Source organism: Oxyura jamaicensis, chromosome 3 (genome assembly GCF_011077185.1).
Source record: "Oxyura jamaicensis isolate SHBP4307 breed ruddy duck chromosome 3, BPBGC_Ojam_1.0, whole genome shotgun sequence".
Classification (NCBI taxonomy): domain Eukaryota; kingdom Metazoa; phylum Chordata; class Aves; order Anseriformes; family Anatidae; genus Oxyura; species Oxyura jamaicensis.
The window spans coordinates 102,615,494-102,630,794 of NC_048895.1; the positions used below are offsets into that span (position 1 = coordinate 102,615,494).

A 15,301-nucleotide genomic window follows, 5' to 3' on the forward strand; every position below is an offset into this window, starting at 1 on the left:
CCACACATCGCCAATTCTGCAGTAATGGGTCTTCTTTTCTGATGTACCCTATCTATGGCATTCCTTTTTTTTTTTTTCCCATAAATCAAAGTTGCTATTTTTAACAAGAGGGAAGTCTGAGCGCTCATCAGGAGAAACTGAGCGGGAGCATGAAAATAATTTATCTGGCCTCTTCGAGTATATTGTGTTGGAATAAACAGATGCCAAAATAAACAGTCTTGCAGTAGAAAGAGGTGTGTTTTTTTAATTGAAACTGGAAACGTTAAATGAGAGGAGAAAATGATTCCACAACATGAATTACATGGTTACTTTTCTTCTGGTTCAGAGGTTTACTGGGCATTGTAAAGGGGTAAGAGAAATGCTAGGATATGCCACATCAGAAGCCATTTTAACTTTCACTGCTCTGACTCTGTAGGGAAGCGCACAAAGCGAGTGAGTGAGGGGAGGGGAGGTTTTGGCACACGTGCGTGCATTGCTGTGGGGTGTGCAGATTTATGGAAGGAAAATACTGGATTCACAATTGAAAATAGCACGAAGCTGCAGCTATATTTAAACTGATTTTTGTGATAAGATTTGGACAAAGGAAAGGATGAGAGAATATGAAGAGCGGAACTAAAGACAAAGAGCTCACGTTTTAAAATTTTATGCTGCGAGGACTGCTTTGAATCACTGGTTGTGAATAGGGACAACGTCCTTCATCTAAACAAAAAGCAAGGTTCGGTCCCCTCCCCGTTTTTGGGGCACTATAAGCAAATCTAAAATACAGTATTAAGAGATCGGAGGTGTTTCAGTACTGCATCCATCAGTCTGTAGGCATTCAGAGCCCCTCTTAAATGGTGTACTATTAAAAGATTTCACAGAGGAGGGGAGGGCTAGAAGAAACCTTGTACAGTGGCAAGTCTGGCTCCTTACCACCGTGGAACCATCAAAGTCCTTTATAAATTTATTCAGGTCCCTCTTAAAATGGCTTTTTTTTTTTACCCTTTTTTCCCATTCAGAAGGTTTTCCAAAGTTGGATTTGTTTTTCCCAATTTCCAGCTGCAGTTCTTTCACATACAGCTTTCACTTAGCTGTTCTTACACAGGAGTTTTCAGTGTATTTCTGGGTTTTATACCTTTTTCTTCTGTGTTACCACCACTAAGGAATTTAGGTAGGACCCCTTCAAGGCCAGAGGGACCAGGCTACAGTCACAGGATGACTGAAGAGGTACCAGTATGGGCGCTCAGGACCATATTACCCAACAATATCCTCTTGGGCTATGGAATGACCAACACCCCTGGGTGACTGGAGATCCTTTCAGGAAGGCAGTCTGCCTGCTCTTCCTACATCTTGGGCTTTTTTACTTATGATCCCCATCATGCGGGAGATTTGTGCCGCTTCTCTTTGGCTAGAGGCTTGAGCTGGCCAACCTGAAGTTTTCTGTAGCTTATTCCCACAAAGCTAGTTACAAAACCAAGAGAAGTTCAAGAAAAATTTAATTCCATTGCATACTTTCCATACTGGTGGATGAAAGCAGCACCTGTATTGCCTCCCATTTGTGCGTCATTTTTCTGGGAGTGTTTATCAGGGTCAGAAATGCACTGGTTTGGAAAGACGTGTAAGCTGCCTGGACCAACATTTTGGACGTCTGCTTTTTGCATTTTGAAGGGTATGTAGCATTCAGTGACTTGCTTGTTTCCTTGTCTTTGGTGGAAGAAGGTGACCTCTTGTATCTTCATGTGCTGTTTTTTTTCATGGCTACATCACTTTGGCACCCTGGGGTCATTCTGCAATCCTCTGGTAAACCCAAGTCCTTATTCTCCTTATTTTTTTCTGACTGATCTCCCAGTTCATCTGTGTGCCCTGGGTTAAAGGACTTTGCAGTCCTCACTGCTGAAGTTCTTCCAGTTAACATTAATCACAACCATTACTTGAACCAGAACCAACAATAAAACACCTGTACTTTTAAAGAAGGAAAGTGAATTTATTTTGTGACAATTTGCTTATTTGGTTAATTACGATATTCCTTTAGGTTTCATTCGGAGTACTGCATGTCACAAATTGCTTTTTTTTTTTGACTGGGAGAGAGAAGAGGTAACAGGTTGAGTCCACATCCTGTCCAAGGACAGGATGCTTTGCTGCTGGGAGTTCTCTTCCGTGATTTCCATGGCTTTAGGTGGGATCATCTGCCTGGACAGAAGCTGAGCAGAGTCAGCCTCTCGTCTCAAGGTGGTATTTAGCCTTTGAACTTTAGCCATATCAGTCAGTTCCCAGGGTGTTTCAGCACCATTCTGCTAACTCAGTGTCCACTATCAACATCAAAGCGTGGTCCCACTTTCCAGACAAGCTGAACTGACAGAACCTGATTTATGCTGGTAGTTGCATGTGTTGAGATAAAAGAAATGTTGAGACTAATGTATGTAATGCTAAGGGATGGGGGGAAGCAGCTGTTAGAGATAAGAGCTTGCTACACTCATGCAGCCATTTCATTCTTGTTCAGAAACGTCATTCAAGATTTGTTTCAGCAGGTGAAGAGGAAAAGCAGCCCAGGTGTGTTGGTCCTTCTTCTCGTTCCTGGTTTTCCTTCATCTTTTCAGTTGAGTGGTGATGTGTAAAGGCGTTGCCTGGTAGCCAGAGTTGGAAAGCTGATCCAGCTGAAAAATAACTTTTTTTCCTTGTGTCCTTTTAAGCAGGGATCAGTTCCCTGCTGCGGTTCTCCACTTGGCCGTGCCAGGAGGTTTGGTGGCCTGGGTTGGGAGGTTTTGGCAAACCAAAATGATGACTTTGGTCGAGGCAGAATTGATTTATTTTTTCCCTTACTGCGAGTGTGTGCTTTCTGACTGGGGCGTTCACGGCCCAGAAGGTTTTGAGTCTCTAGGTCTGTCCGGAGCCCTCACCGCAGTTTGTGTGTGGCTCCAAATCCATCCCATGCATTTATCCTTCCAGCACTCTTCTTTACTTGGACACCATCTTCTCCTTTTTCTCAGAACTAAGGTGCAGGGATTAAATAATTTATCAGCTGCACACCCCAATCTGAAATTTAGCTGGGAACTTAATCTGTGACTTTTAAGGCTCTGGCCATCATCCTTCTCTTTGGGCTGTTAGTTGTGAGGCTTGTAGCTGGGGACACTACTTTATTTTTGTCTCCAAGAGACAACCTGCTGAAGTAGGTGCGTGAAGCCCTGGGTGACTTTTATGGACTTTCTTAGGGATTTTTTCCCCTCTTCCTCTTGTACTTCAGAATCACAGGTGATGGTGGCTCTGCTAATAAGTTTCAGGTGCAGGCTGTAAAGGTAGAACTTGGACATAGCAGTACTGCGACACTGACCGTAATGGTAAGGCAACATCTAGACCCGTGGTTGTGCACTGAATGCTCCAGAGGCACTGCCCAGCTCTTTGTGGTCTGAACAGCTTCATTTTAAGAAAGCTACCTTAAATACGAGGAGAATCTCTCTTTTTACATTCCGTATGTTAAAATAATTGGCTGGGTTCCTGGGGACTGGCTTTTATGCATCATTTGTCTAAGACAAATGATTAACAGTAAACCAACAGTGGGTCGTATTTGTTGCTGCTGTGATTACTGAAACCTTTTGAATGAAAACTGCAATGGATTTGGTGCTTTTTGTTGGCTGTTTTAGCATGTATCATGCTAAACAGCTCTTGGCATAATGTGATCTGTTGTTTTCGGTATTGTTCTTCGGTGAGGTCTAAAGGCATCATCTCTGGAATTCATATGTAAATTTCCTTGCAGCTTCACAGTTTTTTTTTTTTTTTTTTTCCAAATTTCACTTGCATCACTTGCATAACCATAATTCTGTCTCTTTGTTCCAGAACAATTGTGTATTTTTGGTCTGCCCATATTTTACTACAGTAAGCAAAATGGTCGCTTGCTTCCACTTCTTTGTGTGTAACGGATGGGTTGGAAGTGCTTGTGAATTCTGGGTGGGATTTGAACTTGAGTTTTATGTTGTGTTGGTAAAGCTTTGCGTAGCGATAAAATGTGTGAAAGACCAAGTTGTATTTCTGAGAGAGATGCAATTTATTTTGCTCAGCACAGCAGTCACAAAGTTCACATGGTCGGGAGTGCAATTAATTAACTAAATTATTCAGGAAAACTGAAATTAAATTCCATTTTTAATATTCTGCTCAGAGAAGTGATACTGCTTGTTTCTTCAGCGTTAGATGTCAAAACATACGATGGGCTGAAACTATTTCAAGTAAGCTTCTTTAATAATTGAACAGAATAAGATACTGCATAAATACTTCCATTTTGAAATATTAATAAACCCAGGTGGTGCTGGGTATAAGTGAATCTGGTCACCAGTAAAACAGGGAAGATGTATCTTTGTGGACAAGGGGACAGAATAGGTTGGGTGGATGGGAGTGGGAGCAGCTTGCAAGTAATATAACAATTACAGAAATAAAATTAACACATCAGTGTGGTTAAGTACAGAAAATTTCTAGGGCATGGGTTTACCAGAGGCCAATCCAGTATTTCACATTCAAATTTCTCTTTTATTTCAGGCTCTGGATGTTGACCGAACTGTTCTCTATAAAATGAAGAAATCTGTCAAAGCCATAAACGTATCTGGTCTGGGTAAGTAGATAACAGCTCCTTGTAGTCTGTATTGGTGAAATGGGAGGATTGGTTAAATCAATCTCACCGAGTCAGAGATAATTATATGGGTAACTGAGAAAATAAAAAAAAAAATTACATTTGAAATAGCAATCTTGAAATAGCGGAAAAATAGTGAGATCACTAAGGATGAAATTTTGTGAGATAGCTGAACCTGCCAAATCTTACTGCTACCAAATGGGAGCTCCTTCCCCCTGATCGAGGCTACCTGTTTTTCCTGCCACCCCTGCTGCACCACAGATCCCTAGGTGCTAGCATCAAGCTGCACATGCAGTGAAATCAACTTAGCTGGGGTTAGGTGAGCACGTGAAATGACAAAACATATGATTCATGTCCACTGAGGGGTGAAATTGCCCTTTTTGGTAGCAGTAAGAAGCTACATTGGCTCTCTGTTTTTTGAAACATCAGCCTTCCCAATGGCTTCCATTTATGTGTGTTGAGAATTTTGTGGCAAGAGACAGCTGACGAGCTGCAATGTTGTTGTCCTAACGTACAAAGTCTCTGACACAACGTACGATTTCTCTGGCACAAAATAAAAACATGAAGCATTGTTTAGATGTGCCCCAGTCTCACGGAGTTCTGGGTGTTTATCATCTTTGAAAAAAAATAAATGAAGCTTTTGGTTTTGTGGACCATGAGCAACAAGAAACAGCATTTTGTTGGATTTTATTCTCCCTTTGCAGTTCCTAGCAATTAGAGCTGACAAAGCCTATATTATATGCAAAATAGCTATGCCCAGCGATCTTGGAGAGCCACCAATGTCTGACTGAACTTGTGGGCGGGGTGGTGTTCAGATACAAGGTTATAACGAGAACTTCAACTGTGGCATAATTCTTATCAGCTAATGGAAAGGAAATTCCTTCTTGCCTAAACTAATGAAGCCGATCTTTGGATTGTGCAGGGTCCAGTTTAAGCTGGAACCATCCGGATGGAGCGGTGTCCTCTATGGTACATATTTATTTTGGCCCTCTGTATTCGGTTGTTTTTTTTCTTTTGGGGGGGCAATTCTTGGGTACCTGATTACACCTGCTAATCAGCGTACTTGTTAGAGTATTATAGAAAATCACTACATTTTTGCATATAAATCAGCACCTTGATGGTTTTAAGATCACGTTGCCCAATCTTGACAATAAAGGTTGGAAGGCATTTCTCTTCCAGCAGCAGAAATATTGCCAACCCAGCCACTTGCCAGCACTTGAGGCTCCTTTTGACAAAAAAATGGCCTTGCACTCATAAGAGCACTGTTTTTGTTTTAGTTGTTTGTTTTTAATATAAGTTCGATAGTATTAAGTGTACCTGTTCTGTTTTTTTTTTTTAAGTGTATGAATTGAGAAACCATTTAGAATGTAGTGGTTTGGGTAGGGATCCCAGTTTGTGCATAATTTAGTTTCTTATTTTAAAAAAGCCCTTGAAGCCTCAAACAAACCTGGCTCAGATTTTTTTAATTTAATTTAATTTTTATTTATTTATTTGAGTGCAAGGAGAGTAGTTTGGGGCAGGTGCTGTGGGTAAAATAAATAAATAAATTTATTTATTTAAGGTGTACTTTTGGACTACCAGCTCCAATATCGTATTGCCACAACAACTACCATCAGCGTTCTGGGGTATAACAATAAGCATTCAGATCTGTGGCTGAGCTGCGGGTGTGTTGGCTTCTTTTTAATCTGACGCATAGAGCCAGAAGCCCAGGCCCAGTCTGGGGGGATGCTGTATGGAATAGAAAGCTCTCGTTTCCTTCGGTAAACCATCAGCGTGCTTCAACTGCTGGCTTCACATCTGACTACAACAATGAACTGGTGGAGCTGCAACGTGCCAACTCCTGTTTTTTGCTGACTGTGCCAGTTGGTTCAAAGCCTGTTCAGTTGTATGTATGTCACACAACAGTATTAGCTGTACATCCTTAACTTATCCCGTAGCTCAGGTAGCAGAAGGCTTTAGAAACGTGTAGAATTAACGCTACAAGTATCCAATATATCCAATACCCAAATATGCAATGCAGTCTTTAATTACGTGATGTTTTACTGCTGCTCCACAGGGTTGTATTTTCATGTATTGGAAATCAAAGCAAGTTTCTAGCTGATTGAGAAATAAGTTTCCCGAGAGTCCGAACAGAGGTGGGATCAGACAGGCGGCTTTGGATGTTGGAGCTTGCTAGGTTTATTTAACAGGCTGTGTAACTAATTCATAGAAATTTGGAGAAAGGACATTGCAACATGAATCCTTTGGTTATTAAATTGCTGACATATACAAATGGGCCAGAAATTAAACCAGATCGTTGCTTGTTTGAACTAAAACTAATCTTCTCTAAATAGTCTTTATGGTTTCTACTAGCTTCATGTAATGACCATGAAGGATCCTTTGTTCTTATTCATGCATAATTTGTTTTCTAGGGTGTTTTTTTTTTTTTTTTTTTTTCAACTTCTTTTGAAGCACTAGAAATTTGCCAGAGCTAGAATAAGAAATAGGCAACTGACTTTCTCAGGTGCCAACTTGGAGAAAGCTTTTCCCATGTGTTTGAGCTTTACTTGGTCACTAAGGTTAGGTTCAGAATCCTTTTTTTATTCCCCAGGCCAAGTTGTCAGGCTTTTTTTTTTTTTTTTTTTTTTTTACTGTCTGTCCACATTGGCAAGTAACCTGGTATACCAGAAGTAACTATGACTGAGGCCCCTCAGATTCCCCTTGTATTTGAATTAGGGGAACCTCCTTTGGCCTGGATTTCCCAACAGCTCCCTAACGTGCTGACAGGTTTCATCCTCATCTGTAACATTTGTAGTCCATTTTCTAGGATGATCTGAGAGTCTTTGCTGTATTGCCTGCTATGGTAGGGATTCAGGACTCTGGCATCACACCTACTTTTCTGATCCCCTCTGATTCTTTGTTCAGCACACAGCACTTAAATTTAGGGAGCATTAATAAAAGACTACAAAAGTTCATTATAGGAATTGTTATGTAGTCCCTGGTGTAGTACAGAAATACTGCAGATCTTTCTAAACTGGATACCTGTCAGATGATTGTCTTGGTGAGACCTTGTCCTTTGTACAGCATGTGGATTGATGCACCTAAACAGCAGTGACATACATAAAATGATTCTCATAAAACAGGACTGATACGCATAAATGGACTTAAGTGAGACACTTCATACAGACAGCATAGCAGTACTAAAATATAAATACTATCTTTTTATTGTATCAAGTAAACATTCTTAGTGAGAAATGTTCTGAAAAGTTTTTGTTTTTGTTTTTTAATTTAATTGTACTTTTTATAACCTGTTGTCTTCTGACTGTATGTTCCTATTTTGCTCTTTTTGAAGCTCATGTGGAAAATGAAGAACAGTACACACAAGCACTGGAGAAATTTGGAGGCAACTGTGTTTGCAGGGATGACCCAGATCTGGGAACAGCATTTTTAAAATTTTCTGTGTTTACAAAGGAATTAACTGCACTCTTCAAAAACTTGGTAAGAATTTTACTTGCAGAAAAACGTGTTGCCTTTGTAATGGCATTACAGTTCCTGTATTTCTGAATTACTGCAGCTCTTCAAGTTGACAATGATTTGTGTTTTAGTAACCACTGTTTTTATAAATAAATAAATAATACATTAAAAAAAATCTCGGCTTAGGGAAACACCTCATATCTTGCCCTTTCCCCTTTCAAATCTCAAAACCAAACAACGACAGAAAAAAAATCTCTTCCACCAATTCTCACATCTAAATGCTTCCCACAACAAAGTAGTTATTACGTATTATAAAGTGCACATACAAAACTCCTTTAAAAATGTGAAAGCAGTAGAATCCAACTGGGTTTACTCTGTTTTGACACTGCTTTTTCTTTACTTTTTCACACTTCATAAAGGGACATTTTAGTGCCCTGGAACAGAGAGTCTCTTGCTTCTCAGACAAGAGAGTCAGGAAGAAGAAATGAAATGTAATGCTAACAATAACAGTAGTGTCCACTGGGGACCTGAACTGCAGCTGAAGCCAGTAAGACTTAAAAGACTTAAAAGTTTTACTGGCTTACTGAGCAAAATGGGATGGAGCCAAATGGAAGAAACGGAGTTTTAATTATGAATGAGAATTTTCGGCCTCAATTTCACGTTAATCAGAGGGCACAAGCAGAGCAGATTCTGATTCTCCATGCTACCAGCTAGAGTTATGTCTGAACAAGTCGCAAACTACGTAGAGCCACGGAACTCTTAAAGTAGGAAGTAAATTAGGAAGGAGCAAGGAAAGGGAGATGATCCAGATTGATACAAACATTTAAAAGTCTGTGTCTGCTGAATCAATAGGATGTAGACAGATCAGATGCTTTTGTGAATCTAGACCAAATGTCTAGTTTATAGCCAGCTGGTCATAATCAGTTCTTTGGGGAATGTTTCCAGCTGATGGGATTTAGGGCAGTCCCATTTGTTCCCTGATGCTGTCCTCTTTTTACTCAATCATTATACTGAGGAGAGAGACTGCCCCCCAATGCGTATATCTGTAGTGAAATGTATTTCATGTTGGTCATATTGATTTGAATTCTTCTGGATGTACAAATAGTATCTGAGATGATCTATCATAAAAGGATCCTCCTTATTGAGTGCGAGTCAGTCATTTATTCTGAGTAGTCTCTTATACAGCAGTAGATTGCTCATATGGGAGGGGAAATAGAGTGGGTTTTCTGATTAATACCTTCTGTTGACTAAAAACCCCTCTCTCTATTATATTAGTTGCAATGTGGTGACTTCATTAGACAAATGAATCTGTGAAATGTGATGTTTGTGTGGTTTAAAAAAGCAATCTACTAAAAACTGCATCCCCTCCCCAGAAAAACCTTTAATGTATTGTATTTTAAGAAGACTTTCAAAAGCCAACAAATGTTGCAATTTTTCCAAAAATCTTAAGTATTTGTCCTCTCAAAAACAGTAATTACTGTCTTTGCCAAATATTTCTGACAAGAATAACTTTTCTTCCACAAACTTCAATGCAAAAGAAAAACAGAATGTATGTCTATAGGAAGTGGGATGCATCTTGTTAAGTTTCTTATCCAAGACATAACTTTTTGTTTGTCTTCTCCATAGGATATTTCTAAATCTTTTTTTCCTATGTTCTGCTTTCCTACCATAAACGATGTATTTTTGCTTCAGTTTGCATATATATAAGAAAAGAATAAGTTGTGAGATAGTAGCTAAGTCTTCAGTTTTTCCTCAATTTGTGGCTCTGATTTTCTCTATTTTTAAAGTGTGTAATAGTTTCACATATACAGGATGTAATTTTTGGTTTTCTTAACACTTAACATAGGCATCTTCACTCTTAAAAAGATATGTCCGGTGAAGGATAGGTCTCTGTAAAGTTCTGCTCTTCCCTAATGTGCTTCATATTGTCAAGATTTGAAGTTTTTTGTTTTCTTCTGGAAACAAACTGAAAGAGAAAACTGAAGAAATAGAGGAACATAATGGACTTTGAACCTGGTGTCTTTTTTTTTTTTAGGAAGAATTCCCTCTGAAAATAAATATATGTGTGTGTGTATATGTATGTGTATGTATAAAGACAGAAGACAGAACTTTAATTGTTGCTCAAAAATACCATAGTTATAAACGGGATTTACAAAATTAGGAAGGAATTCTAAAACAAAATTATTGATTTCTGTAACTTTGCATATGAGAAATTAATACCACTGGAATGAGTTGTTTGTTGCTCTGGTCGCTTCAAATATCTGTTCAAAAGTTGACTGATGTAGGTCTAATTTTCCAAGAGATTACAAGGGTATTGACTAGCATAAAAAGTCCTAGCTAGTTGTTGGAAATAATTTGGATTTTTTTTTTAATAATTGTAGCCATATGTGAAACAAGCCGCATGCTTTCTCACAGTGTTGTGAAGTATCCAACTCTAATGCCTTAAGCGTGTTGGCAGTAAAAACATCCTTCTTCTCCAGTCTTTCCTTATAGCACCCAACACATTTTGGTTGTAAACAGTTCCATCAGAAACATAGCTTGTGATATACAGCCTCCGGTTTAAAAAACAAAATACCACAGTATGAAAGGTATTGTTTTGAATGGACCTCTCCCTGAAATTTCATAGGATACTGAATTTTCACAGAAGACTTCAGCTGAAACGAGTGGGGAATGTGCAGGGAAGTGAGAGGACATGTTCAGACTGGAAGAGATGCCAAAGCTATTAACACTGGCAAAGCTTAAGCGCTACTGTCAAGTTTTGCTTTGTCATATATTTTGATTTTATTTCTGGAAGCTGATGTGTTCTGTCAGCTCTTGGTCTGGGTGGCATTTAGAGCTGGAGCTCTGACGTGCTTCTGCAGAAAGATGTTCTTTTAAACTTGTCATCACGAAGGTAAAGGAAAAATAAAGTTCTTCTACTTCAGCGTAGTTTTTTAGGTCTTCTTTTCTCTAGTATTTTTAAAGGTTTCTCAAAATACTTTGATGTGTTCTGGGACTTACCACAACATTAATGTTTTAAAATATTTCATTAAAATCTGAAAGTTTTTTTTTTTCTTGCAATCAAATTATTCAACTATAAACTATTTAAATTAAAGTTCAGGTCTTGGAATTGTTTGGGGTTTTTATATGTGTTTTGCTGTACTTCTTTTTTGAAGAACTATGGTTCTTCAAATTTGAAATGATTTATAGAACTTCTTCAAGAGAAGAAATAAATTGATGTTTATTGCATATCAGGCCCTTGTAACTACTCACTTTAACCTAACACATTGCTTTGATCAGTTATGATAAACTCTGCATTTTTTTTTCTAGACATAGCTCCCATACCAAGCTATACGTGGTCTTTGAACTTCCTCTGGATTAGAAATCTTTTTCAGTTTGATCAATTAAAAAGTCTTTTTTTGGTAGTGAAAAACAAGTAAAGGAGACATTTTTAGAGCTAGCACAGTACTTTTTGTGGCACATACAATATTGCTTCTTGGAAATTTTTCTTACTGATGGTAACCTGGGATGCTAATTCTTGACAGAATGGTTGCACTGGCAGTTCCCAGGTAGGTTAGGTTTGTATGGCCCTCGCTTATAGTGTGAGTTACTCTGTCTTCCTAATAAATTCAGTGCCAAGTGATAAAGGTGTGAGTCTTTATTATGAGAAACGCTACACAACATAAATATTTTTTTCCTTTAATCCCATTCTTAGACTGTTCAACAAGGAGGAAATAAAATCTGTAATTTCTTGTTGTCTTTGTCAGCACTCCCTGAAGAGAGATTTGATTTGTGAAAATGAAGTGGCTATTTAACTAATGCCATTTTGTGTATTTGTTGTTGTTCTACATGTTCCTGTCCTTTCTTTTTCATTTAAATTTAAAGCTAATGAAACATGGTGAATTGAGAAGACTGGAATCGGCTTTCTCCACTGTGTAGTAGGAAGGAAGAGATTGCATGTGAAAAGTTTTTCTATTAATGGTTCTTGGATTTTTAGTCAGGAGAAATGGAAAAACATGGATAGCGTTTTTTGTTTGTTTGTTTTTTTGACCATATGCTCCTATTTAACTTCATTTTTTAACTGTAAGAAGAAAGGAGACTTGATTAAATGCAAAAGGTAGCCAATAAGAAAACTGAAGGAAATATCTTTTCTTTACTATATAATGAACTTACAGAATTTTATGCCCTGATATTTCTCTCTGGCATAATAGGTCAGAACAAGGTTTTAAAAATATATTTGGCATCTGAACCTTCACAAGTGTATTTTGTTTAGAAGGATGCATTTTAGTTAAGTACGTAAAACAAGCTATAGATACATACATATGAGTTTTTGGGGGTATTATGTGTGAAGATTAATGATTGAAGATTGATGATTAAAGAGCAGCATGAATGAATTCCAGCCAGTAAGTCAGCTTCATCAGTGGCCCAAATTATATGCCTCTATGGAAATGCATGTAGCATGGGGAATATCTTTGTGGTGACATGGATATCGAGTGCCCCCTCAGCAAGTTTGCTGGTGACACCAAGCTGTGTGGTGTGGTCAGCAAGCAGGAGGGAAGGGATGGCATCCAGAGGCACCTGGACAGGCCTGAGAGGTGGGCTTGTGTGAACCTCATGAGGTTCAGCACGGCCAGGTGCAAGGACCTGCACATGGACTTGTGACTGCCGCAACCCAAATACAGGCTGGGCGGAGAAAGGACTGAGGGCAGCCCTAAGGAGAAGGATTTGGGGGTGTTGGTTGATGAGAAGCTCAACAGGAACCAGAAGTGTGCACTCTGTACCCTGGGCTGCCTCAAAAGCAGCGTAACCAGCAGGGAGAGGGAGGTGATTCTCCCCCTCTGCTCTTGTGAGACCCTACCTGACTGTACTGGGTTCAGCTCTGGGGACCCCAGTACAAGGAGGACATGGACTGTTGGAATGAGTCCAGGTGAGGGCCATGAGGATGATCATGGGGCTGGAGCCCCTCTTCTCTGAGGACAGACTGAGGGAGCTGGGGTTGTTCAGCCTGGAGAAGAGAAGGCTCCAGGGAGACCTTACAGGGGCCTTCCAGTACCTGAAGGGGGCCTAGAGGAAAGATGGGGAGGGACTCTGTCAGGGGATGGAGCAATAGGACAAGGGGTAATGGTTTGAAACTAAAAAGTATAGATTTAGAATAGATATAAGGAAGAAATTCCAATGGTAGGGGGTTGGAATTAGATGACCTTTAAGGTCCCTTCCAACCCAAACCATTCAGAGATTCTGTGATTTAGGTTGTCTTGCTTTTGTTTTTTTTTTTTCGTTGATGCTCTTTAGGAAAGATTGGCTTAATAGTGGGGGGGGGGGGGGGGGGGGGGGGAAGAAGAGTACTGTTTGATTTACAGACATCTTTCCAAAATATTAAGAGAAGAATTTACAAAGTAATATTCTAAATTATGGAGGGTGGGTCAAGAAAAATATGGAAATGTGAGGATTGATCTCCATTTTCAGTCTTTTTAAAAATTATCTTTAGGAGCTACTGAAGACAGAATTATCTAAAGGTCTAAAAAGATTGAAATGATCAGAAAGTAATGTAAAATTAATGTAGATCATGAAACAGATGTTAAAGCTTGCTCTTGCAGTGAGATATGAAAGTACAGTCATTGCAACAGGCATTTTTGTTGTAGGTGCTAGGAAAAGCAAGGAGTAATAATTCCTCCTCTACGTGGCATGGGTTCAGCTCCGTCTGGAACCTTATCTTTATTTCTTTGCCAAAAAAGTATTGATCCAACTGGAAGAAACTCAGAGGACAGTAACAAAAAATGATCAGGGCTCGAAGAGGTTGATTTATGAAGAAGCATGGAAGAGTTGTAGTGTATGTTTTGGCTCAAAGATAGCTGCGTGCTTGCAGAAGGAGAACTTAATAAATTGCATGTAAATGGGATCTCCCTGTGAAAAATATTAGATGAAGTGGCCCGTAGAAAGGAGCGGAAGATGTTTTAACCTAGGTTAGAAAGTGTGCAGTTGGGAATTCTCCTTTGGCAAGGAAGATGGGCTGGAATAACCTCAAGTCTCTTCTTCCTTTTCTACGCTTTTTGCTTTTAAGAATATATTTAAAATATGTATTTCCTGTCATTTAATGTTTGCATTTCCTAATGGAGAAGGTCCCAATGTGTGGCTTGTGTATTATTGGTGGCACAGTGGTTGTTTGCAAGTGCTGTGTGGCAGCAGCACCATGCGTGGGAGTGTGGTATAGTATGAAGTTAAAAGTTTGTGCTGCAAAAATTTGAAAATTTTTGTTACATGATTTACTGAAGTCTTGTGGTTAGATGCCAAAAGCTCAAAGTTCAGACAAACAAACTTCATCTCATCTCTAGTGTCTGTTTGGGTTTTCACTCCCTCCATGCTCGTGTTGATGGCCCTGTCCCCCTAAAGCACACATCGCTGGGAAAACTAGTGGAAAGTATTCAGTGCAATAGTACTTGCCCAAAATAAAAACAATAGTTTTTACTATCAACAACAATAGTTTTTTACCTATGAACACGCAGTCCTACCATCACTTAAAAACACACAAGGCAGTGCTTGAGGAGCCCGTTCTGAATACAAGGGAGGCATCTAGAATTTAGTAACGTGATGGGAGTTGTATTGGATGGCCTACAAGTGTCTGAATTTTAGTTTGATTGAAAATGCCCAAAGATCCACTCTGTGTTAAGAAAAGCATTTAACTTCTAAACTTCTGAAGCAGTGAAAAACTTTCCTTTTTTTTTTTTTCTTTTTTTTTTTTTCCCTTCTGGTTTGGATTTAGAAAACAACAAAACCTACTGAAGGACTGAAGGCTCCAGAGCTATGCTGAAAAAAACTCATTAAAATAAATAGTGCTGGCACACGAACAACTCCGGTGTTTGGCCATAGGCTCTTAAACTACTTGAAAAACTTCTTTCCGCTTTGCAAACATTGGCCTGTCTGTTGCCTCTGCCATCACTCCTGGCAGCTGCGGGTTTGTTTATTTTTGCATTCTCCCTCCTGCCATTTCTCCTCCTCCTCCTCCTCTGAGCTTTCTCCAAGTTATGAAGTTTTAATTTATTATCCCGTCTCTGTCATCTTATCTCGTTGGAAACTGTCAGAGGAAAGCGGCGAGTCTGCCAAAGCGGCAGTGTTGGAAGTGGAAACCAGGTCAACTATTTCTTTCTTCTCTCTCTCAAGAGAGAAGACAACACGTGGAACTTGCAGTGTTCCTCTGACACAGGATGGCTTTAATTTCTCTGAAGCTTTCCTGCGCCTTTGCAAAACCTCTTGTCTCTTTTTAAAAAATATTTTGAA

At 39.3% G+C, this 15,301-nt stretch overlaps 1 protein-coding gene across 5 annotated transcripts in view; it reads left to right on the plus strand.

Moving 5' to 3' along the window:
• Positions 1-15,301, plus strand: part of ASAP2 (ArfGAP with SH3 domain, ankyrin repeat and PH domain 2) — an 88,615-nt gene that overhangs the window by 18,299 nt on the left and 55,015 nt on the right. For all 5 annotated transcript variants that reach the window (XM_035322723.1, XM_035322724.1, XM_035322720.1 and 2 more), the window contains exons 2-3: positions 4,504-4,576; positions 7,926-8,071. In XM_035322723.1, coding sequence (XP_035178614.1) covers positions 4,504-4,576; positions 7,926-8,071 — 219 coding nt within the window. The remainder of the gene's footprint in view (positions 1-4,503; positions 4,577-7,925; positions 8,072-15,301) is intronic.